The following is a 25115-nucleotide window of genomic DNA, read 5'->3' as shown; positions in this document are numbered from 1 at the left end:
GCACAACCACCACCAACCGAAAACCAACTACGTCGCCAGCAGTTTGCATCGGGCAGCGCTAGCACACCACTACATAGTACCTTTGCACGTCAAGCACCGCATCCCACGCAGCCACGCAGCTCCAACCGGCACCAAAGCAGGGCAAAGCAACCAAGCATATCCAATTCACCCCCATTCCCTGTCGGGTACCCAGGTCACCACACCCCCTCATCCTTGCCTTTCACCCCCTCGTCCGTCCCCGTACCTCCCTCGGCGGCCGGGTCCCAGTCGGTACGAACCAGCAGCACCAAACCTAGCACCCAGCCAGGCCTTGCTCCACGTCGGGTCTGCCATCCATCTCTGGTGGCCGCCCTGCGCCAGTTCCCAGTTTCTTAGATCTTGTCTCTCGACTCCACGAAACCTCGACCTCCCGCTCAATTGAGCTGTAAACCTCACTCGCGACCTTCCCATCCCTCGATCCCGGCGGCCCTTACCGATCGGGGCATATTCGTCTATTCACCGGCCGCAATTTTTTCCCACGGCCCCTACTGTCTTAGATCCCCTACTTTCCTAGCTCCCATTCCCTCAGGCGACGACCGCAACCGGAGACAATCACATTACTGGGAAAGCGTCGGTGGAGATTGGCCTGCATTCGCCTCACGCCAGTCTCTCTTCCAAATCCCTGGACTTGTGTGGACTCTCGCAAATCGTTCTGCAACGACTTCAAGACGGAGTATTCCTACCGACCGAAACGTCGATCGGCCTTGCATCCTCGAGGCGATTTGCGGCGATCCGTAGAATTATCGAGAGCGCCCATCCAACGAGCCCACAAACTTGTCGTCGTCGCGCACTTTGCCGGATTGACCTGACGGGCGCGCATTGTCTTTCGACCTGTTCCTTCGAACTCGGCGCCCATCATGCCCGAGCCCGATACCGTCGCCGCCCAGGGCGGTGGCAGCAACTCCAGCGATTTTGTGAGTCCATGACACCTCGAGGTGCTTCGGCGCCGCTGCGAACGTCCTTGCTAACTGTACGTGCGTAGGTTCGCAAACTCTACAAGTTCGGAGACCCCTCGACGCACACCAACGTTTGCCCGTGGCTAACCCGTGTGACAGGATGCTGGAAGACCCAGCCTATGCGAACATTGTCAGATGGGGAAATGAGGGCGATACATTCGTCATTCTGGAGGTGTGTCCCAGCTCTGATATGCGGGAAGGATGCCGGCAGGAGGCTAACTTACTTGCCTGCAGACCGACAAGTTCACCAATGATATTCTGCCCAAACACTTTAAGCACAGTAACTTCTCCAGCTTCGTCCGCCAGCTAAACAAGTATGACTTCCACAAGCTGCGGCGCAATGACGAGAATAATGAGTCTCCCTACGGGAAGCAGGTAGGAGCTGACGCACCGCCAGGCGACGCCACCTCCTTGCTAACACATCGCGCAGGCGTGGGAGTTCAAGCATTCGGCTTTCCGTGCCGACAGGAAGGACAACTTGGACAATATCAGACGAAAGGCTCCTGCGCAGAGGAAGGCACAGCCGACGGAGGATCAATTCACCACGAACCAGTCCATCAACCTGCTCCAAGAGACCCTCTTTGCCCAACAGCAACAAGTCCAGGCGCTGCAAGAGCAGGTAGCTGAAATGTCGCGGACTAACAAGACGCTTGTCCACGAGGTTCACACGATGCACAAGATCATAGACGCTCAAAGACAATCGCAGCACGAGATGCTCAACTACATGTCACATGCCGAGGACAGGTGGAGAGGAGGAAGGTACCCTGGCCCGAACCAGCAAATGAACGGCGGTGCCGTTGACGACCAGCCTCCCGAGCTGCGGCGAGCAAGAGAGCTTCTCTCAAGCGTGACGACGAACAGCATGGTGGACAGGGAGCTCGAGAGACTCAACGGCATGTACGCGCAAAGCTCTCCGCCAGACTCCGCCTCTTCTCTCATGTTCCAGGCTGGAGCTGCTGGGATGCCACCCATGCTACCCGAGCACATGAACATGCGCCATCTGGTGTATCCCGTGGGTGAAAACGTGGGCATTGATCCGCTCTCCCAGGATCACTTCAACAACATTCCATACACGCTGAACTCGCTGCCGATGAACGACTTCCAGGCCCCGGCTGTCGTCAAACCGGAACCCGGGCCAGCAACGCCGGCCCCTGCCGCTGCTGCGCCGCAGCGGCCGCCTTCGACAAACGACAAGGGACTCTGGGGCGCGAAGAAGCCGAGGGTCTACCTGGTTGAGGACGACAGGACATGCTCAAGAATTGGATCCAAATTCCTGACGCAGATGGAGTGCATAGTAGAGCTGGCGGTAAGCATCTCGCTCAATGCTGCGTCTCGGCGCCTGCAAGAATCCTCTCCCGGACAATTGTGCTGACTTGTCATAGGAAAACGGCATCGATGCCGTCAACAGGTGTAAAGAGGTTCCGTCTGGGCATTTCGACCTGATCTTTATGGATATCGTCATGCCTCAAATGGACGGCGTATCGGCGACGCAGCTGATTCGCGAAGTCCACCCCGACGTCCCCGTTGTCGCCATGACATCGAACATTCGACCTGAAGACATTAGCCACTATTTCAACTGGAGTAAGTTTTGTCAATCTTTCCACGAGGTGATATGGGCAGCCATTGACGGGTTCCCTTTGCAGGTTTGAACGACGTGTTGGCGAAACCGTTCACAAAAGACGGCATGCTGCGCATCCTCCGCAAGCACGTACCGCATCTCCTGAAGAATGCGCCGCCAGACGACCTCGCCGTAGGCCACGGGGCTGCTCAACTGCACGCCAACAACATGACCATACCGCCCATGAACCCCCAAGTCAAGTTCGACTCCACCCCTGGCCAGTCGCCCGCAACAACGGCATCCTGGCAATCGCCCGGTCAGATCCACCAACCGTCGCCCAATGTGACGAACATCGAAACTGGATACCCCATGGCAAACACGGCCCAAATGGTCATAACACCGACGTCTGCCCAGCGGCCGACCTTCCAACCCATGCCCCCTGGCATTCAGCAGATGCGCATGCCGGAGCACATAGTTGGCGACGACCGGCCCGAGAAGCGCCAGAGGCTGTACGGTCCCCAAGGCGGATACGCCTAACGAATGAATACCCCCTGCGATGTTATTTTGTGGGTGTCTAGTAGCCGCCATCCCGCCCCATACCATTATTATAAGTAAACGAAAATGGATGCCATTGTCCGCGTTGTCGGCAAGGACTGTCGGATGCTGTAAGCCATTTCTGGAAAGATAGTGGCTGAATTCACGAGCCTGCGATCGACGGATGAGGGCTTTCGTAGGTGGGAATAGAAACGATGCCGTTTCTGAAGGCAGGACTCGGCAGCCTATTTCGAACGAACGCGCGGTATAATGCGTCGTCGAAGGAAGATAAGGATTGTTTGAATGACGCAGTGGTGTGTGCGCATGACCAACCACTCGTTCGCCGAGGCCAAGGCGACTAATGATGTCCCAAGACAGGACATGTCGCCCATACGTGCCGGCATGGATGACGATATCAGAGCATGGCCCGAGACTGCTTCTCGGCCTCCCACGGTGGACAGGTTTCGTCAACAGATCTATCTCGTGATCGGAGTTGGTGGAGTTTCTGGTTCGCGTGCATGAACCGAGGAAGGGGGTGTAGGGCGAATCCGAAAAGAAGCTATTGTTATCTACAAGGAGGGCCATCCACTCCTCGTCATCATGAATATATACTTTTAACGCGTGCATGTTGGGCAACCGGAATTGACAAATAACATGGCCAGTGAGCTCGAGTCGTGGAGCCGGGGTGTGCGACGCTGGGGGACGACACGGAGCTTTGATGGTAACGGGCCCTGTTTGTTCGGCACGGGACGCCCGGACCCGGGCTCATCCGTGTTTCTTCGCGCTGGCTGTCACCCCCTGGACTGATGGATAATGTGCGGGAGGAGTGATGGCATGCCACCCACACGAGCACGTCCAAGACTCCGTAAGCCCTTAACCCAAGACCCGATATATCGGCAAGGCCTAGGGTTCCATACAGATCTGGAAGTGCAGGACCCTGACTCCATGCGGGTAGACGCGCAGTTGCAGGAAGACGGGGACCGGCGGGTTGGGGTTGGCTGTAATCGCTGGAGAGTGAGGCAGAAGGCCCCCGTTTGGTGTGTTACGGTACCCCCGCACGCACAGGTAGTCGATGGCGGTCTGGACCCGGCATTGTGGCGCCCCATGGTCTGATGTGCCGGGGTCCCTGCCAAGGTGTCGGGAAGGTCTGGAACCTTTTTATTTCATTTCGCAACGTTGCACAACCACACGAGGTTCCCGGAGAGCGAGTGGGCGTTCGGGAAATTTCGTCCGAAAGGGTCCTGCTGCGCCTCCTGGCCCACCACGGCCGTTGGGGGGTTTCTCTCTTTTCTTTCCGTGGGAGGGGGGGAATGGGGGGCACCCTATTGTTCTGTTTTGCTTGGGTTTTTGTGGTTTTTTTTGTTTTTGTTTTTGGGACGAGCGGGATCCGGGGGGCCCCTCCTGGAGTGGTTTTTTGGTAAGGCTGGCTGCCGTGACCCGACGAGTAGGGATTTTCGGACCATGTTGATGGATCACACACCATGGCTGTGGAGCTATGGCATGTGAGAGACTGTAGATCCGATTCCATATATGACGAAGGATGGGAAACTGTAGGGATGATCGTTCATCTAGGAAGGGGGAGATCTGTGAACCGGCTCGACCGGTTGGGCAGAGAGCGACAAGCAGGAAAACGAGGGAGGAGAAGAGAGAGAGAAAGATCGTCAGCCCGGGCATCATCTGATGTGGGAAGCCACGGGAGTTTATGCTGCGGGCTCGGGGATGGGGGGAGCATGGGCCAGAACGGAGTTTGGCTCAAAAGTCCCCCGTGTTGACAGCCGCGACGAGAGTCCAGACCGAGGTAGATGCTGCACGGCTGCTGCGGTGGCTGCAGACTCGGCCACGCGAGAAAGGAAGGCCAGTAAGCAGACAAGGCAGGGGTCGTCGGCCTGTAGGCGATGGCCATGGGGGCGGGGAGGGGGCGAACCCTTTTTTTTTTTATTCTTTTCTTTCTCTTCCCTTCCAAGGCCGTGAAGTTTCAAGCCTGTGCAAATAGGACAGCGGGGATGGGCCACGTCTTTTCGTCCCGTGGTTATATAATAGCGGGAGGAAGAAGGGTCTGGTCTGGTCCATGGGGAGGTTGTTTGGAAGGGGGCCTTGCCGGCGCCAGCATGCTGCACGTACCCCCCAATCCCCTGCAAAGGCAACGCAAGCTTGCAAGGGGGTGGTGCGATGTGAGGTGCGGCTAACTGTGGGCGAGATTGCGGTCCATCCGGAGGAGAGAAGTACGAGTGGTGGTGTGCCAAATCATGTTTTGTGCTGCGTTTGCCATGCTTGCTGCTTGTTTTTTTGTTGCACGCTGGGGAGGGCGATGGGCCGGCCTAGATTTCCGAGAGTTCGGTTCATTGTCGATCACGGGGCGGGAGAGGTGGGTTTTCCTTGTTTTTCCCCCCTTCTCTTGTAATGGATGTACTTGGAGACGAAGAAAACCTTGACCCCTTCCTGTCATCTCCTTCGCATTCTCTTCATCCTTTTCAAGCGTCGTCCTTATCCGCGTAAGAACGGTTGCGGGGGAGGGGCTGGACTGAAGCATAAGAGACACGTGGTCTAGTGCAGCTCTGCATTGCAGAGCATGAAGATCTCGATGGAGAGTGAACCTGATGCTGTTGAGTTTGTCGACCGGTTGTTACTTGTTGTTGTTGTTGTTGCTGCTGCTGCTGCTGTTGAAGTGACTCGTGCGGTACCGTACGACAGGGCGAAGGCGATGGTTTGAAGGAGGTGAGATGAGGTGTGAGTGGGTGTTTGGTAGTCTTATCTTTGGACCTGGTACGTTCGGAAGAGACAGAGGCCAGCAGAACCGTTGGTTCGTGAATGGTCTCGGCCCGAGACCACTACCAGAGACAGAATCTCTTGGGGGGCAGTGAGTTCCCCCCCTTCTCTCCCCTCTCCCCCATCAGCTACTCGATATCATCCCTGCCCCCCGAGGCAGTCTCAAGGCGCAGAACCAGAACCGGCATCCCGGTCTCCTGCTTGGTACGGGTTCATGGAGGAGGATAAGGGGGGGCCAACCAACTGTCTCAAAATCCAGGCCCTAGCTGGCCGGATGCTATCCCCATTCCCCTCCTCAGTCCGCCCATGTGTTCTCCTAGCGGCACAAATCAAGGCCCATCGAAATTCCTCCTGCCGCTCATCCCCCTTCCTGGCCGGCCCCCAACGATTTGAGAGGCCCGGCAGCCACGTGTGAAGAATGGCGCAGGGAAGCGGGGAGACAGGTACACGAATTGGGGGGGGGGGGGGCAGAGTATGTCTGATTCTGGCCCACTCTACCCAACGGAGTCACATTTACACGCAAGCTTCCCCTGGCCTTGCTTTTTCCCATGGTGGATATGCCGCGAGACACTGAGTCACTTGGGGTCTTGGTGCAGTCTCCGGGGGCCCTCTCTTGTGCACTTGATGTATATCAGAAGTATCCGTGTCACTTGCTCTGGGATGTTTGCTTCCTTTGGTTACTGGAACGCCGTGTAACGTCAGCCAATATACCGAAGCATCGGTATTGGGTCACTAGTGGTAGGGTAGTACGCAAGGAAAGGATGCTGTGTCTCACACACTCTTGCCTTTCGTCCCGTCTCGTTTCCTTTGGCTTTCTTGTATGCTTCTGACAGGTATTACCACTTGCGGGAGAGCCAGGCCCAGTCATCGCATCATCCACTCGGGTCGCTTGTCATACATGAGATGGAGAATGAACGGCGTGGGCCGTTCTAGTCCCGCTTCCCCTCCTCCTCCCCCATCCCTTATCTGAAGACCTGCTTGCGGTCAAATCGGGGCTGGCTCATTGGGGGAGATATGGGGGGGGGGGCTTCAGAGGGTTGGCGTGGCACGCGGGTTTGGGGATTGGCAACGCAACGGCCGTTGTTCGTTTGTGCCAAAAGCCACGGCGCTTGTTCACCCTTTTTTTTTTGTGCCCAGAAATGCCTAGAAATGCCTAGAAACAACTGTTTCGAAACGCCTTTCGCGTTCTCTTCCGGCTTCAAAAGGGTCGTCTAAAATTTGACGTCATCGAATTCCTTCCCATTGCAGGTCCCGGCTTCTGTTGAAGGTCTCAGCCTAGTTATCTTGTGTCCCGTTGCGCCTCTCTTCCCCCCCCCCTTTCCGCCACGATTGATACCCAGTCATGCGATTTCTCAAGCCCCCGCGCCATTTCCTCTCCATCATACGATGGCGCACCTTTCGAGATGGGGGGGAAGAAGCAGGAGGGGAGGATGGCGGAAAAGGGCAGTCATGCAGGCCTTCGGAGGAGGGTTTGGCGCACACGGCCCAATGGGCGAATGTCTCTCTCCCTTTGGGTATTGTTGCAGGCGGTGGCAAGGACCCCCAAGGAGGTTTTTGACGGGGCGGGGCGGTGCGGCTGAGGGGAAAGGGAATTTGAGTCAACGGCTAGACTGGGGGCCTGTGGCGTTTGTTTCTAAATGGATGTTTTCCTCCGGGGCGAGGGGGGTGGGGGGACCACGGGCTCGTAATAACAATTTGAGTTGCGCATAGCTGGGATTGGGGGATACGGCCCAGACACGGAGAATCCTCCTTGGACTAATACCATTGGGCCACAGAGTATCGTATTCTATCATCTCTTGCCTCGTGTCCAAGCTTTGCTTTCACCCCTTGTGCCATTCCCCCTTTGGCCTCGTCCTCACTGGCTGTTGCCGAGTTTGCGACACGGCACAACGAGACTACAGCATGTGTCTTGAGGCACGGGTAATATCGCCATTGCGTGCCTCGGGAAGCATTCGCTCCTACCAATGGTTCATGCGGGATCACATGGCAGATGCAACGAAGACGGGAAGGGGAAGCCAGAGGCTCTGGGAGTGGTCGGGATTCTCCATGTTGGGGCCTCCTCCATCTGCAGCGCTCCCGTCGGGCCTGACCGAATCCAGGGGAGGCTAGAACGCACATTCCACTGGGCTCAAAGGTCTCGACGACGGCCTGGCGATACCGGTACATACGTGGACCCCTTTTCGTGGGCTGTCGCAAAAGCGAAACCATCTAATACTACAGTCGTACAAATGATGAGATAGGGTTTGGGCTTGTTCGCGAACCCCCGTGGTTGATTGCGGGTTTGCATGTCTGAACACCACTGTCAATGTGACCGACCCCTGAGGGGCGAGACTACACTAAAGAGCTAGGGATGAAGGTATGCCTCGCTGTGGGCACATGCTGTTGTTGGCGTTGTCGTATGATGCGCGCGTATTCGCCAGCCCGCCCTGGATTTAAGTTGGCACTCAGAGGACATGGCAGTGACAATACTGAGAAATGAGCTCATAGAAATTGCCCGTTCCCTTCTCGTAAGATTTGTTCCCGTTCGATATATTGATGTTGGTGAAATGAAGTTCATCACTTCAGGTTCTCTCGAGACGGCTATTCAGTATCGGAGCCCCGGAGCCCCTGAGCCGTTCTCGTGACGGGTGAAGCACGAACTTTTGTCGGCTCTCCCAAGAGTAATGAGCAACCGCAGAACACTTCTGTGGCTGAGCGAGGTTGCGTGGTTTCGTGATGAAGCCAATAAACATCACCCAGGTTATTATCTGTTTCCCACTTCCATGCCCGCTCTCGCGGCTGCTCTAGCTCACCGCAAGGTATGCCAAGAGTCTAGGGGAACGGGGGCGAATGTCTCTCTGCCGCGTCACCTCCTGGCTTGCGTCGACCCCTGCGTTGGAGGTTTCTGAATGGCGTCGTCAGCTGAAAGCTGAAAGTGTTGAAGTGCGGCGGTTCGGGATGCCTTCAAGGGGAGGGTGTTCCTTAGGGAACTCTAGCCCGGATGTCGGACACCCATACTGGTGTATATAGAGGGTAGATCTGCCACCCTCTCGTTGTTGATGGATAAGTAATGAAAACAACTTCGCCGACTACCATTGTTCAAGCAAAATCCCCATATGTTAGTTCTCTCTTGGTACGAAACTCCGGATTAAGAGGCATTCAATCGATTGTAATGCTGTGTCCTGTTGATGATACATTGATGGCGCATTGTATTACAAGTATTTAACCATCAAGGACTTGCCCCCAAGATTTTGAACACTTTGGTTTTTTTCTTCCAAACATAACCTCGACGAACCGCCCTTGTCAGTTTCTACTTGCTTCCCCCTTTCCAATGCGTAAAGAACAGAGTTTATCAATATGGTGTTCAAATCAGAACATCCGATGGTCAACCAACCAGGGCGTGGGCACTTACGTTGCACGCTGTTTAAACTCGCAAATGACTGTCGTGAAGCCGCAAGACACGGAGATTTAATCACTGGCGAAACCAAAGCTCAGCTGATATCGACCGAGCTATAATCAGGTCTTGACGGAACATAAGTTTGTGCTACTTCTGTAAAAAAATAAAAAAATAAAAAATAAAAGTGTGCGATTACACTAATGGAAAGCGTGGGTCAAAATGTCACTTATGGGAAGAGCCGAGGTATGCTTACTCGAATTGGGGGTTCGCTGACTTCCATGTTCCGGTTACAACCCGATGCAAAGACGATAAATGTTACTGTTGCCCGACTCTTCCAAGCTTCTTAACTTGTCACGGAGACCCTGAATTCTCTTCCTGCAACTTCTTTCCATTTTCCGGCAAGCAAAACGAAGACTTTGAACAGTATTTCTATCGAGTATTCTGGATACGATTTGCCGCAAAGGGATTCCGGATGTTGGTGCAGATGATGAAGAGCCGAAGCGGCCGTAGGGGAAGCCTGGGGCAAACGAAACCAAACCAAGAACAACCTACAACACCGGGCATTCACTGGTAGCCACCGATCCAACTAACAACCCGGGCTTCACTAGCCCGGCGTTGGCTTGCATCTTAGATGCGAACGCGCATCACACTGATCCTCTGCAATACAGACTCGAAAGACAACTTCCACAAGTGCGCATGAAATCACTAGCCACAATATCACAGTAGCCGTTTACAGCTTCTACCATAGCCGGAGACGGAGCTGTGCACTCACAATTAGGGAGAGTGTCCCTCGACAACGCTGTGGTTCAACCTGGCCTCCGATGCTCTTAAAGCTAGTACTCATGCAACCAGCGTGTTGGCAAGGCGGTGACCGAGACAACCTAACGACAAGAACCTGATTTGCAAAACGATTCTCAAACAATACTCACTGTTTCCCAGTCTTCGGTGTAGTCCCTGGTAGTACGGTGAGTGGGTATTCGTTGCCGCATATAGTGTGAGAGCAGACATTGACGTGAAAGAATTTGGGACATATCCATATCCACCACTAGTCTGGATGTACAACGTGTCATGGTACAGCATTTGAGGGACTCTTGGCACCGGCCTTGGCTGCACTTTGAACCCCACCAGAGTCGTTGAAAGCATGGCTGTTAGCTTATGAGACTGCGGAGTCGCAACTCTGCCGGCAGCACGTTTCGGCATGACGCCCATGTTGCTTTGCACGTGCACATTTGTTCCTGAAAACGGACGGTATCCGCAAACAGGGCGTTATACCCATTCTCCGATGTCGACTCTTCGAACTATCACGATTTCCTCCAATTCTTTCAACACACAGGAGTGACAGACCCCATTGGCTGCATTTGGTCTATCAGACCATTCAAACTTCTCGTTAAGAACATTGTCAGACGTTTGTCAATGCGATATGGGTTAAGACAACTATCTGCATCGCAGATTTCCGTAGTTAGGAGCCAATCTGGTGATCGATTGATACAGTCAGGAACTTCTTCTAATACCTAGATATATGTAAGTCAAAGCAGCCTATAAAACGACACACCGGCGTTACTTGTTCCCCTAAGAAGCATTATATCATTGGTTATATAGCGCAATTTCGATTACACGGCGACGTCTAATCCTAACTGAACAAACGTACCACAAAGTAATTTCGCGTCATTCTCTACTAAATGTATTTCGCCTTGTTACAAGATCCAATGTAGCTCTAGAGCTCTCTCCTGGTGGTATCTTACTCATCACATCTCCTCTAATTGTGGTATGTTGATACGAGTTTATCCACGCTAAAGATCGTATCGGGGCGCCTCTTGCCAAGAACCTCCTTGCATAGTGTTAGAACTTCTTTACTAAGGTTCCCCGCCTTGTGAAAGGCGAGTGCGGCGAGCACACCATGCAATTGGCACCCCGAGAGTAGCCAGGATGTCAGAGGTGTTGTAAAGCAGAGTAAAGGGCACAGTATCTTCGTATTCATAGGGAGGTACCGGGTAAGACTATTGCTGAAAGCTGCCCTCTTGGATTGCGTTGAGGCAATCCAGGCTTCTTATACTCATAAGGCCACGCTTCCTCCTTGCCATCCCAGACCTAGATCACTGCACCTACGCTGCTGTCTCTTTGTAAGTCCCCTGATGTCGTCTTGTTGCCTGACACAGGAGGAGGCACATAAATTTGAGGACAATGGCACGAAGTGCAACGCCTAGCCGTAGGCTCACTTTGGCTGCATGCACGCAGGTGATATGGTATCGAAGTTTGGCGAAGGTCACGACAGGATCGCTCGGGAGCATAACATCCGTTGATTTGTACGTACGGTGCGGTTTTATGGTTGGACGGTTTGAAGATTTTATATTCAGTTTGAAGGACTCGAGTTGCGAGGCAATTGTTGGAATCACAGGATATCCGTACGGGAGGTAATTCGAGCGTAAGCAACGAAAGTAACGAAAGGTCAAAACTGGTATTGTATTCTGGTTGTTGTATGTGTGTGTGTGTAAGAGAAAGTAGGTAGGTTGGCGGCAGCAGCAGCAGTAGTGAGGATATCGCTGTTGGCAGCCCGGAGGTTGGATCTCCAGGTTTCGCTGCCGGCTGCTGCTGCTGGCCGGCTCCCTGTATTCTGGCTGAGTAATCCAACAGTAACACTTGCTGTTGGGCAGACCGGTTTGATTTACGGAAGATTGTGCAAGGAAATCACTCCTCGTCCTCCTTGCTCTCCACTTTCTGGCCATAAACGACGTGATAATTCAAATGAGCATGGAACACTCCCGACTTCAGTTCCCTACGAACATCTGCAAGCAACACCTGTGCCTCCTCGGTCGTCCATCCCAGAACTCCACAAAACGGCTTCAGTGTAAAAGCCTCGAGACCGTCCAGCAGTTGCATCAGGTTGAGCATGCCAATTTCCTTGTAGTGAGGGTCCTTGGCCCAGGGCCCGATAGGAATCTTGTAGTGCTGGTGGACAATGTTTTGGAAGCCGGCCTCCTTCACCCAGTTGTACAGCTTGGGACCCGGGCTGAAATCACGACCGATCTTGTTGCAAATATCGTCTGCAGTTTTATCCCACTTCATCGTCTCATGGTCGTCTGTCAACGTCCCATCGTCCGTATCGAACAGGAGACTGTAGTCTTGGAACTCAGCCCAGCCATCATTATTCAAGTTGGCGTAGATGTTATGCACGAGCTTTGGCCAGTCGGCAATGGAGCAAGCAAGGTATCTTGAAAAGATGAAGTCATACTTGGCATCTCCGACCCATGAGCTTTCGGCATCGTCAATCTCGAATTTAACATTTGGCGGAACAAAAGGCGGCTGGATGGCGCTCAAGTCGATCCCAACGACCTCCGCGTTAGGAAGCTCGTCGCCAACTTCGATGGCCCAAATTCCCGTGCCAGTGCCAACGTCTAGAATTCGATGGGTCTTGTCTTGTTGAATGGGAGCTAGGAAGAGTTTGCCAATGGTTTTGGCTATCAAAGTGTGATTGAGGTCGAGCCTGTCCATTTCTCGCTCGTCATTGGGATACTGATAAGACCCCGCTCGGTAGGCATGATATCGGCGGCCATACTCTTCCGGGTAGTCGAGAATACTGGAGGTCAAGGACGCAGAGTAAGATGAGATTCTGTCGTCCATTGTGGAGGCATCGTCGGTCTGGTCTCCATCGTCAACCACAATTGTGGCAGGGGCAACCGAGCCTCCGGTGGGAGCATCTGGAGTAGTGACCGTGTTTGACGACGGTACGGGAGGGTTTGTCGCGGGGCTTGTATTGGACTCAGACATGATGTGAGATGCGAACTGGAAAGCAGCGGAAGTCGAATCTTAATCAAGCGATTTCCCAGAGCTTTTAGATGCTGCGTCGTAGAGCTTGGGGTTTTATTGGAAATTATACAGCTTCCATTTTGGATCTACCCCTCATCTTGGCGGCCCATTTATTGCTGGCATTGTTGGTGCTGTTGGTGCTGTTGGTGTTGTTGGTTGACGTTGGATAAGCGACATTGGCCTTACATCCTTGAATAACTCCCCACATGAGGGTGCCCCTATTTGTTTGGCCGCCGCAGGCGCTCCATAATATTGGGCATTGTACGACCAAAGGCGCGTTGGCCTCTGTACAACATATGATGAGTGCTATAAATGAGATGATGTTACTTCAAAACTGCAAAAAGCCTAGCCCACCTTCAATGGAGCCATTACGGGAAAGTATGATTGCGGTAGCATCACTATGAACGGCAATCTATCGAATTAAACAAAAACAAAAAAAGGCAGATAATTGATGCTTGACAGATTGTGTCGCAGAGTTGAAGCTCGTGATACCACAGAATCACGGAAGATGTCCCATTTCAGAGAACACAGGCATCATTGTCACCTATGATCCCCTTTCTGGAACCGAAGATGACTATCGACGGCAAAGGTCTCCAAAACGGTTGTTTTAAACTGTGTATAGATACCAAATGTGCATTCTCACATCTCCATTATTCAGGAGATTATCTATGAAAGACACAGGTTTAAGATTATGAACTGGAACTGTTGGAATCACAGGGTACCCGTACGGGAGTAATCGAACATAATCAAAGGATCAAAACTGGTACTGTATTCTTCTGTTGTCTTGTGTGTAGAAGAGTAGGTAGGTTGGCAGCAGCAGCAGCAGTAGTGAAGATATCACTATTGCCAGCCCGGAGGTTGGATCTCCGGGTTCCGCTGCCGCGGCCGTTGCCGCGGCCAGCTACTGCTGCTGGCCAGCTCCCTGTATTCTGGCTGAGTAATCCAACAGGAACAAAGAAGTTGGCTTTAGCAAACGGACACCATGGTGAAGGATGGCGGCATCTTGAGCACCAAAGCAACGGTGGTACCCTGCTTTTCAACGCCAAAATCTGGAATAATCATACGGAAGGTAACAATGAGTGTTGGATGGTCAGCGGGTAATCCCATCAATTTATATTCTGCGCGTCTACCATTTGCCGGAGCAGAATCTGTGAGAGAAACATATCTGGGGGGGTGTACATGTAAATGGAGAAAAGAACGAAATACAGGAAAAATTCATTGATGAATATATACAATCAATGCAATTTGAGATTTCAGTTTAATCTTGAAAATTTCTCTCCGGTATTACGCGGGCATAAATACCCGTTTCTTCGTGACTATTTCTCAGGTGGCTACCCCGGACCCCTCGGTGTGCTACTTCACCGACGCAGACCGAGACAGGGTTAATGCACGACCCACCCCGCATCAGAACCGTTGACTCACCTTAAATTTCCATCTCCCAAAGCTGGCAGCGGTTTGCTTTGACTCACGACCCGCGACACGTATATACCCTCGAAGCGCCGCCCCCCGCGATCCACTCCAGCAAATATGTCGCAGCAAAAGGGAAAGGGTTCCGGCGCCGGTAAGGGCAAAAAGTCCGGCAAGGCTGGTGCCGAGGGCAAGCGCGAGGATGTCTTGCAGGCCGTGGTGAGTGAGGCGTCATGGTGGGGCAGCCCGATGATGCTCGCGACATACTGACCAGGCGCTTCCGCCCATTGCAGGTCATCGCCGACTCCTTCCAGGACAGATTCGCACCCTTCTCGGTAGAGAAGCCAAGAGTAAGTCATGAGACAATTACTGCATCTATGCGACGCCGACTAACCTTCCGCCCGCAGTGCCTTCTCCCCCTTGCAAACACGCCCCTCATCGAGTACACCCTCGAATTCCTCGCCATGAACGGCGTCCAGGAGGTCTACATCTACTGCGGCTCCCACTTGGAACAGATCGAGAACTATATCAACACATCAAGATGGTCGCCAATGTCCATCCGAACCCCCTTCACCAACCTGCAGTTCATCCGCGTCTCCGACGCCCGCTCGATTGGTGACTTCCTCCGCGACCTCGACGGGCGCGGCATTATGGATGGCGATTTCATCGTGGTCCACGGAGACGTGGTCTCCAACATCTCCCTGGACGGCGCGCTCGCGGCACACAAGGCGCGCAAGGAGGCTGCGGCGACCAACATCATGACGGTGGTCCTGAGGTCGGGCGGCGAGGAGGAGCACAGAACGAAGCCGAACGCCATCAACCCCGTCTTCGTGATCGACTCGAAGACGAAGCGGTGCCTGCACTACGACGAGACACACCCGCTGCAGAGCGACCGGCAAATGATCCTCGACCCGGCAGTGATTGACGAGCTCTCGACCGACTTTGAGATCCGAGGCGACCTGATCGATGCGGGGATTGATATCTGCACACCCGAGGTGCTGGCGCTGTGGTCTGAGAGTTTCGACTACGAGCTTCCCAGGAGAAATTTCTTGCACGGCGTTCTGAAGGACTGGGAGCTGAACGGCAAGGCGATCTATGCGGAGGTCCTCGAGGACGGTTACGCCGCGCGCGCGAGCAACCTCCAGATGTACGAGTCAATCAGCAAAGACGTCCTCGGCCGCTGGACATTCCCGTTTGTCCCCGACTGCAACGTCATCCCCGGACAGACGTATAGAATGACCAGCGGTGCGGTGTGCGTCGAGGACGGAACGGTCATGGCGCCGGACAGCAAGATTGCCAGATCAATCCTTGGCCAGGGAACCACCGTCGGCTCCGGCAGCCGTGTGGTCAACAGCATTATCGGCAGACGGTGCAAGATCGGCAACAACGTCCGCGTCGAAAACAGCTTCATCTGGGACGACGCTGTCATCGAGGATGACGCAGTCGTCACGCGCTCCATCCTGGCCGACTCGAGTGTCGTGGGCAAGGGCTCCTCCGTCGACGCCGGCTCCCTCCTTTCTTTTGGTGTGATCCTCGGCGAGAACAGCAAAATCCCCGAGGCCACGGTCCTCTCAGTCACCTCATACAACGGCACCCCCGTCACATCAGACACCGCTTTCGTCGGCGCTGCCGGCAAGGGGGCCCCGTACGTCGACCCCGAGGCCGAGGACGAGGACGACGAAGACCCCGCCACCCTCCAACGCTCCCTCATCTACAACCTTGCTCACCTCTCCCTCTCCACCTCCACCATCTCGACCCTCTCCTCCGATTACGATGACGACGACTCCGACGCCGGATCCGCAACCACACCCTTCTCCGACGCCCGCAACCGCACCGACTCGTTCGTGTCGGACGACTCCCAAGGCAAGTCAGGCTTCCACCACGACGCAGTCCACGGCCTCCTCGACGCTCTCCGCGCCGAATCGGGCGACTTCGACTCGGCCAAGCTCGAGTTCATGGGCCTCCGACTCGCCAACGACGCTTCCGACGTCGCCATGCGCAAGGCCGTCGGCATCGCCTTCGCGCGCCGCGCCGCCGAGCTCCTTGACCCCGAACACGGCGGCCTCGAGCCCGCAAAGGCCGCCGACACGACCTTCAACTCCAAGAAGGGCGCCTCAAAGTTCGTCTCCGAGGTCGGCGTCGGAGGCGGCGAGGACGAGCAGGTCGAGTTCGTCCTCGTGCTGCAGCGCGCGCTGCTCGGCGCCCGCAACCTCGAGCACCAACGTGCCGGCGTCCTGCTGGCCGCCATGCTGCAGCAGCTGTACGGCCTCGACGTGCTCGAGGAGGAGGGCATCCTGGCCTGGTGGGAGGACGCGCGCGCCGAGGAGGGCGAGGGTATGAGTGCGCTCAAGGAGAAGTGCAGGGTCCTGGTCGAGTGGCTGGAGAACGCCGAGGAGGAGGACGACGACTCGGACGAGGATGACGATTAGGTCTTGGCATCCCGGCCCGGGTCCGGGTTCTTTTAGATGCAACCGGGGTTTTGTTTTGCGTGGAAGGAGAGAGACTGCGAGAAGTCGGCGTGCACGGCGCATTCTCTGCGACAGACTTGCAAGACTCACATACGAAAGAAAAAAAGCTAGACCAAAAAACGACACAATAACAAGTAAACAGTAAAAATGCCCCTGGGAGACCTGCGTGTCCTAGTCATCACCGTGACGATTACCGCTTGCTTACTTGCTTGCTTTGCCTCGGGCCTGGCTGGCACAACCACATAACAGCACCTGCGACCGCCGCGAGAGTTGAAAAATGTCTTGCTTGTTATTGCAAGGTACTAAAGGTATCATATCAAAGCATAGCCTCCGGACGCCGAGCTAGCCTGCAAAAAGATGCAAATTCCCACGAACCTTCCATGTCGTTTTGTTCCCCGCCCTTGAACCGCCCCATCCTTCCTCTTTCCCCATTTTTTGTCTGCTTTTGAGTAAGGGGGGAACAAACCTCCAACCGAGCATGCGCTTATGCCAAGGTTGTTAATGTACACGATCGACAATGTTTCCCAGAGGGATCGAAGCCCAAATGTTGCTTGGAGCTCTCATCCCACAATGACGGTGTGCAACCAGTGGCCGCACATTACTTCTAGTAATAGTTCTGCAGGTCGCTTCCGCCGCCGCCATAGTTGCCGCCACCTCCCATGGGACGACCAGACGGGCCTGTCGGGGCATTGGACGGAGGACCCTGTTGCCACGAACTGGCTGGAGGCTGGTAGTGCGTCTGCTGGCCGCCATAGAAGCCGCCCGCACCGCCCTGCTGCTGCTGCTGCTGCGGTTGTTGTGGCTGTTGCGGGAGGGATGGGTAGCTGTTGTCATCATATTCAACAGGCTGGCCGTAGCCTCCTTGTTGGTTGCGTGGCTCGACATCGTCGAGAGAGCGGTAGCCGTGCATTCCTCGCCCGCCACGGCCACCCTTTCCGTTGCCCCGGTTGTTTCTACCGCCCCTGCCGGAACCACCTCGGAAGCCGCCACGGCCCTGGCCTCCGCGTCCCGAGTGGAAGTCGCGGCGCTCGTTGCGACCGTTGTACGGGCCGTGTCCATGACGGTGGTCGCGAGAGTAGTCGCCGCCGTCGTGTTTCCGCTTAGAAGACTTGTTGGCAAAGAGCGATTCGTACTCGTCTTCACGGGGGTCCTCTGGTTCGATCCGCAAAATCATCTTCTCGCCCACCGTCGTCTCGAAGGTCATGGCCTTTTCAGGCGGGACAGGCTGCCAGTTCTGGATCTTGCCAGCGTCGACTGGACGGGCACCCTTGCGCAGGGCGAGGACGACGAGCGGAGAAGGGTTGTCCGTGTGGAACTTGGCGGTGGCGGGGACGGGCCTGAGGCTCGCCGCCCAGATACTGTTCTCGAAGCATGCCGTACCCGTGACCTCCCACTTCATCTTGCTACCCATGCCTCCGACCTTTTCCAATATGCTAGCGGGGCAGGGGCGGGGGCAGATAAGGATGTTGTTGGCGTGGAACTTGAGCTCCTGCTCCGGCATGCCAGACGGGATCTGGGCCAGCTTCATCAACCGCGCCGTGTCCTCCTTGCTAATCATATAGCCCGTGAAATACACCGTCTTCTTGACCATCAGCCGTCGTGGGCGTACGTCGACCGGCTGTTTCGCGATCTCCTCGTTGTGGAGCTTGATCATATGCTGCACTTCGGCAACCTCAACCACAGGGTCTAGTGTCGTGGACAAATCCGCCACTTGGATGACCTCTGCCGTGATGGGGCCGCGGCTGCGGGTGGCGTTGATGTTCTGCCTCCGGTTGTACTCTGTCATGAAGTCTCTGAATCCCTTCACGTGCTTCGGGCGGTCCTCGTAAATGCGGATCTCTTCGGCGTTCTTGTACGTCTCCATTACCGCCGAGAGGAAGAGCTGCTTGAAGTGCATCGTGCTGGAGAAGTGCTGGTTCGTGGGGCTGACGGCGGGCTTGAGGCCGATCAAGTCGAAGTCGAGCCCTTTGCTCTCGATCATCCTCTTAATGAGCTCTCCGAACCCACGCTCGGAGCGGCCCGTCAACAACACGCACAAGGCGTCCTTCTGCTTGATGCTCAGCTTGACGAGCTCGACGATCTTCTCGTTCCACCAGCCCTCCCAGGCGCGCTTCTCCTCGGTGTCGGCGCCTTCGCCGGTCGCTGAGAGAATTCGAGAGTCGTGCCACCAGCCGCCATTGCAGATGACGTCTTGACTGGACAGCACGCCAATCGTAGGACCGCTCCATAAAGCGGGGTTCGGCAAGGGAGTTTTGAAGACTGCAGAAAGAACAATGTTAGCCCTCGCGTTTGCGGATGCGTGGGGGGAATCACAAGACGGAGCATACGGGTGTTGTCGAAGTCGTAGATGTGCAGCGCCTTGATCTTATCAACGGCAGGAAGCTGCTTCGTCGCGATGCTCCATCTGCTCAGAGCAGTGGTCGTCGCAGAGGAGCTAGAGAAGGCCGCCTTTGCGGAGCCATTGGCGTATGAGGTCATGACTCGGCGGGTGAGTTGTGAAGCTGCCAACATGAAGGTTGACCAGACTTCAATCCGGGTGGGAATTGTTCGAGGCGAGACAAGGTCGGCGCGCGACGCCAAAGAACCGACCAGGGGACTGGGGACTCGAGCTTTGCTGCAGTGGTGGGTGCGGCGGCGGCGTGTGCCAGTAGGAAGTTTTCCCAGTCGTTGGCTCTGTGGGGCTGCTCCGTCACAAGGGTAGAGGTGGTGAGCGCCAGTGCGACCGCCACCTTCCCCTCTGGCGTCGAAGCGTGGTTCGCGTCATCTGTTGATTACGTAAGCCATGAACCTCACCTCGTCTAAATGTTTGCTGAATTGGGCGTTGTTGACGACGCCAATCGATTGACCTCTAGCATGCTAGGGAAGGCGATGATAAGACGAGCGATTCTTTTTGAATACTGAAAAGACTTCATATCGGAATATTCTTGACCAACCAGGCAAATATTCATTATGACGTGCAAGTCACCTGTGCCGTGGCACGACGCCCTAATGCCACAACTTTTGTCAGGACCTTTATGTGACATCGAAGCCGTCTGTCTTGTCCGTTACTTCTGGTCTTAAATTCCCGACATATTCGGCATGGCAGTGGTATATTCACGACCTGTATATGAGTGTTTGGTCCCAACAGAGCTGCTGATATTCGTAAGGTATGCCAGGCATCATTTAGCAGCGACTGCACGTAAGGACGACCAATGTTTGTGGTGTCGTTGGGTTATTAGTTTCAATAGTCAACTTGATCTGGATTTTCCTGGAAGATGAAAGTTGCTTCTTTGTCTCTCTCTGGTCGTAGAAACTTACCCAACGTGGTATTTGGGAAAGATTTTCCCCCTTCTGCTCGTCCTCTATCTTTTGGGCAGAATGAAAGCCCGGGTTCGCTACACCCCGTAGATATTAGGCCGCAATACATTGTCTAAGTATGAAGATTTCGCAGAAGTAGAAAGTCTCAGCAAAAACGCTGTAATCCGTGCTCAAAACGCTCAATACCGGGACAAACGAGCGAGCCTCGGCAACTGACAAACTGACAGGGCGGCCATGATGCATGCAACTGGCTTCTGCCGCCGACGTCTTCGAAGACTTTCTGCGTGCTGTGACATGGCCGGCTGACGAAATCCGAAATAGAAACACTGAGGATGCAACTATTGAGGCGTCTGTATCTTATGGTCCAAGTTTCACCCGGGATCTAACCGATATCCTTTGGGGAGTTGTCGACTCTGGGCTCTCGGGCCGTGTTCGCTCCACTATGCCTCCCCAACTCCGCGGCCGATAACTGACTGCGGCTCGGCCCACCCGCTCCCGCACATTCCCCGGGCAGCCTCTGCCCCATTCGGCGAAACCTGTCCATGACCGGACCCTTCTCTACATTGTACGTAGGAGGGGGGGGGGGGGGCTCTTCCCGAAACTGCTGCTATTTGCGATCTGATCGTCTGCGGACGGCAGCGTGGTAGCCTTCCCGAATAACAAAGACTTCTCATCCCCGGTCTCTGTGTAGCTTTCTCTTTCCGGGCATGCCTCTTGGCGCTTATGAGCTTCCTTTGCGCCTGTGCCTCGGTGACAAAATCGCATCCAAAATCTGACCTCTAACCCCAGAACTCTTGTTGCTCTTCGCTCGGCTGGCTAAGGGTGAATACCACCCTGCCCCATCCGCTAAGAGGGCTTTGCAGCATATTTTGAGGCAAGAAGGCTGAGTTGTACAGCAACTACCGACCACATTGTGTGGCTCGTTCTGCCTGTGCAGGTCTGTCCCGGTCCTGGTGGTGATAGGCGGTAGGTCTAATATTATTCATAAAGCAATCTTGTCTCACAAATGGTAGCCTTGTCAAACTGTACGTAGCCAGATGAACGATTGATTGACGAATCAGGTCTGTCTTTTGTGATATTCTTTTTACAGTGTCGACTAAATATAGCCTTGTCGGGTTCGTGCCTCTTACCAGCACTTGCTTCCGAAAAACCGTAAAGAGCGAGCCCGAATACTAACTTTTCGTCAAAACAAGGTCCTCATCTCAGCGCCATTTACATCCGTCTTTGTCGATGAACCTTCCATCGCATGTTGGATGCTCCCAATAAACCCACTCACTTCGTGTTGTAAACGATACGCCTCATACAGGCGGCGTGCATATCTCGCCGCCAACATATTGCCCACCAAAGAAAACATGTGTCAGGATATGCGTATCCTTGAATCCTCAAAATAGTCGGTGGTTCAGCAAAACCATGAAAACAAGACACCTAGTAAACGAAAAGTATCCCAAACCGAAACGCCGAAAGGATTGCCAGATTGCCTTTCCAATGGGTATTCCATGCCGCCTTTTGTGGACTGACCGATGCAATGCGTACTCTAAAAAGTCATGCTCATGAACCAGCCAGGGTCCCCCATCATCTCATCGTGCCACTGCTTCGTCCCTGATTACATCCGCGGAAAAAATATCGTGTTATAATACACGCCACTGCCGACTACAACGTCGGATCAATAGCGCCACTGTCTGTCTGGTCCCCAAAGTCGAGTAGCGACTCCCAATTGTCGTTCACATTTGGTCCCGGCGTGACCGTCCCACTTGGAGGGTCGTCATACCGGGGTGCATAGGGGTTCAGATGGCCATTGAAGTACTCGTGGGAAGACATCGTGAAATCGTTCAAATGCTGGTCGTGTTTCAGATCAGCCGTTGATTGAGTATCGGGGTAGTATATCTGTTGCTGCAACGGATTTCCCATGAACATATGAGACATGGGATCGTTCATGTCGAGGTTGGGAACCATCATCTTAATATCCATGGGAAGTTCGGCTGTGAACGAAGACTCGGGCGGGAAGAGGCTGTGGTCCATGGAGATCATGGGCGAAGGGAAAGTTGAAGCGGTTCGTGTTGAAGGGGTGCCAGCAGCCAAGTCGGATGATGGGGACAGCGCAGGCGGGGGGGATTGGGCCGCCAGTGGGGTGGACATCTCCATGGGAGACGCAACGGACTGCGTCCTATCACGCTGGAACTGCTGCTGGCTCGGCTGGAAGTTCAATGAGCCAAAGGTTGGCGACACTGGTGACATTGGTGACATGGGGCTCGACGGCGGATTGTCGGCTCGAGGTTGTTGCTGGTTCTGCCCCGGGCGCTGGCCGGCAACGGGTTGGTAATACATGGAGTTCGTGATGTTGCGTGACAGGGCCTGGGCTTGTTTGTTGGCATTGGGGAATTGCTCAGCAAACATCTTGTTGATGGGGTTCTGTGCCCATTCCTCGTTGCGAAGTCCTGCAACCATGCTTGCCATGGCTACACGATTGGCCAGGAAAGCGTTTACCCGGTAGTCAAACTCTGGGGAGCCAGTCTGCAGATGGGCGGCGAGCAGGCGGTAGGACCGGGGCATGTCGTCTTCTTCTTCCTCATACATTTCCTCGGCCTGTACAATTGCCTCGGAAATCTTGAAGCCCTTGCCGGTACGCTTCCTGTGGATCTCACTGGCCATTTTGGCTGACTGCACGCGGGCTTCGATGCTGCGGTCTGCTCGCCGAGAGGCGGCGATGTAAGCGCGCTCTTGGTTCTCTTCGTGTGATCTCTCGGTCTGTGGGGGGTTGAGTCAGCCTGAACAAGATAGAGAGAAGTTTGATGTGGCATCGTCTTGCAGGGCGTGGATGATGTTGGTGCAGGAGCACCGGGGTGTCGGGTACGCGTGAGGCCGATGGGAGGGGGGTAATTGAATAGTGCAAGCAAGAGGTGGCAGGCCGACAAGGTTTCCTGTAATCATATAGACCGGAATGGCCATTGCAACATCATGATCTGGATTGAAGCATCGTACCTTCTTCTGACCCTTGTCCATCTGCATTGTGGGCGATATGTTGCTTGCGTCTAAAGATCGCTTCGGCATTGTCGTTGACGTCGAGACTCTGATGGATCGACGGGCGATATTAATATAATTGGAGCTGGGATATGACCAATAGTGGCGTGGTCAAAGAGGTTCGTCAAGCTCAACCGCAGGTATTGTGCGATTTTGGTTCAGAGGCGGCGAGAAGGCTTCGTCTTGGCTAGAACCTAGAGAAGCCAAATACGCCCGAGTCGCGATGGGAAGCGGTTTGAATCAGTCGTCTGGCTGTAGTGAGGCAAAGCAGTGTAGTTGATCGCCACGTAGTCGGAGGATCGTTGCAAGTGTTGATGAAGCTTGTCGGTCGAGGTACCGAATAAAGGGGAGTGTGAAGGCGGGAGGGACGATGGTGGGACAGGAGAGTATGGAAGTCTTATACGATCCCAGGGTTCGGGCTCCGGGGAGAAACGACTAGTGCAGGGAGATATCGGGCTGCGGAGCAGAGCATAGAAGGGCAGAACAGAGCTAACTGGAGAAGTGATGCGTGCTGCGGATGTGTGGCAGTCTTCTTCCTCGCTGCGAAGGATTGAGAGGGGTGCGGCGGGAGGAGAAACCAGACAGACCGGGACAGGGGCGTCTCGTCAGTCACAGTCTCAGTGGCGGAGACAGGCATGGGCATGTGGAAAGACAAAGGTAAAGGTAAGCGGAAAGGGAAAGTAGCATTTGGACTGCTTTCGATCGCTGGGCGAGGTACATAGATGGTATGAGCGTTTGATCGGGTTACGCTCTGGTGATCGATCTGGAGGGAGTGGCGTTAAAGAGACACCTGTGGAGCACGTATCGAGGCAGTCACTCCCGAATCGCAGGGAAAGGTGCGTCCACCACCACGCACTGCTAGGTAGTACACAGTGGGTGTGGCTCCTGCCCTCACTCTCAGCCGGCTCCCACCTACCCCCCTTCCTCCTCGTACTCTGCATTGGGCTAGCGTAGCGTCGTTGAGAGGCTAGCAGGGTACAGGGGAGGAGGGGTGTGTGGCAGGGGCTGGGGTTACTGACGGGCCATTGCTTGGAGAAAGTGCAGCTCGTCTGGTCTTCCACCTTCTCTTGCCCGCCTCAGTCACTGAGGTGCCGGGTGAGTTCGCCCAGAGCAAGTGCAGTCTGCAGACGTCGAGCGGAGCATTTGCCGGGTGGGGCGATCCCAAGCTTGGGCTTTCGTCTTAGCCGTGGCCCCATTTTAGTGCAACCGACAGGGCGGGAGGCAGCCCCCGGGCCACCTGCTCCAGGACCAATCCTGGGAGAGGTTGCCCTACCTTTTGTGTCCCGCAAGTACAGTACACCTCGTTCTCACTCGGTCTTGCCAGTCGGAGCTACACAACTATGTCTGGATGCAACATTGAACCGGCACAGCTATAGGCAGGAACGCATCCAAGGACGCTGCTTGGGTCGTGAAGCCGGACAGCGGTGGCTAGAGTGTCAAATGCCAGAGCATGCCTGGAGCAGGAGCAAGATTAGAAAGGCTTGCCCCACCCGCGTGCCAAATCCTCTCTTTCTCGAGTTTTGGTTCCCATTTCCCTACAACCACGACCATCCGCTACGCCTTCCTATGTTTCCCTAGTTTGATGCAAGGCAAGGAAGGTACTGTCTATGTAGCTGGCAAAACAACGTACTCGATAGACCAGAGCTGCCACAATGCTCCGACGTGTCTTTCCCTTCGTTCTTTCTTTTTCTTGACGCTCAACATGCATGCTCCAGCTCATGCAGAGTGGTCGATGGCGCGGATAGGAGACAAGAGGGAGGCACGGAGGCAAGCATGAGCCACTCAGAGCTGGCAGACACGACACAGCACAGCAGAGAGCCAGAGACCACCACCAACTACCCACCCCCTCTCTTTCTCTTTCTCACCCTCCTCTTTCTCCCTGCCATCATATC

The 25115-nt window shown here is 54.6% G+C and overlaps 5 protein-coding genes across 5 annotated transcripts; 2 read left to right on the top strand and 3 right to left on the bottom strand.

Annotated features, from left to right (window-relative positions):
• Nucleotides 1-896: 896 nt before the first annotated feature.
• EsH8_I_000459 (HSF-type DNA-binding-domain-containing protein) lies at nucleotides 897-3090 on the top strand (the record flags this gene model as incomplete). The annotated part of the gene is made up of 7 exons (XM_083267872.1): nucleotides 897-953; nucleotides 1022-1038; nucleotides 1095-1167; nucleotides 1230-1370; nucleotides 1426-2301; nucleotides 2378-2576; nucleotides 2639-3090. 7 exons carry the CDS (start codon nucleotides 897-899, stop codon nucleotides 3088-3090), a joined length of 1815 nt encoding a protein of 604 aa, XP_083118310.1.
• An 8824-nt stretch (nucleotides 3091-11914) lies between these two features.
• EsH8_I_000458 (class I SAM-dependent methyltransferase) lies at nucleotides 11915-12994 on the bottom strand (the record flags this gene model as incomplete). The annotated part of the gene is made up of 1 exon (XM_083267871.1): nucleotides 11915-12994. The coding sequence occupies one exon, from the start codon at nucleotides 12992-12994 to the stop codon at nucleotides 11915-11917; it is 1080 nt and encodes a 359-aa protein (XP_083118309.1).
• A 1566-nt stretch (nucleotides 12995-14560) lies between these two features.
• EsH8_I_000457 (translation initiation factor eIF2B catalytic subunit epsilon) lies at nucleotides 14561-16869 on the top strand (the record flags this gene model as incomplete). Its single annotated transcript, XM_083267870.1, has 3 exons — nucleotides 14561-14659; nucleotides 14734-14790; nucleotides 14848-16869. 3 exons carry the CDS (start codon nucleotides 14561-14563, stop codon nucleotides 16867-16869), a joined length of 2178 nt encoding a protein of 725 aa, XP_083118308.1.
• A 643-nt stretch (nucleotides 16870-17512) lies between these two features.
• On the bottom strand, nucleotides 17513-19386 carry EsH8_I_000456 (HAD domain phosphoesterase family swiss army knife RNA repair protein; the record flags this gene model as incomplete). The annotated part of the gene is made up of 2 exons (XM_083267869.1): nucleotides 17513-19167; nucleotides 19236-19386. 2 exons carry the CDS (start codon nucleotides 19384-19386, stop codon nucleotides 17513-17515), a joined length of 1806 nt encoding a protein of 601 aa, XP_083118307.1.
• A 2469-nt stretch (nucleotides 19387-21855) lies between these two features.
• Nucleotides 21856-23253, bottom strand: EsH8_I_000455 (uncharacterized protein; the record flags this gene model as incomplete). Its single annotated transcript, XM_083267868.1, has 2 exons — nucleotides 21856-22950; nucleotides 23185-23253. 2 exons carry the CDS (start codon nucleotides 23251-23253, stop codon nucleotides 21856-21858), a joined length of 1164 nt encoding a protein of 387 aa, XP_083118306.1.
• Between the last annotated feature and the right edge of the window lie 1862 nt (nucleotides 23254-25115).

This window comes from Colletotrichum jinshuiense, chromosome 1 (genome assembly GCF_051148585.1).
Source record: "Colletotrichum jinshuiense chromosome 1, complete sequence".
NCBI classification, from domain to species: Eukaryota; Fungi; Ascomycota; class Sordariomycetes; order Glomerellales; family Glomerellaceae; genus Colletotrichum; species Colletotrichum jinshuiense.
Note: the sequence above shows the minus strand (reverse complement) of the source record. Positions and strands in the feature narration are given on the sequence as shown.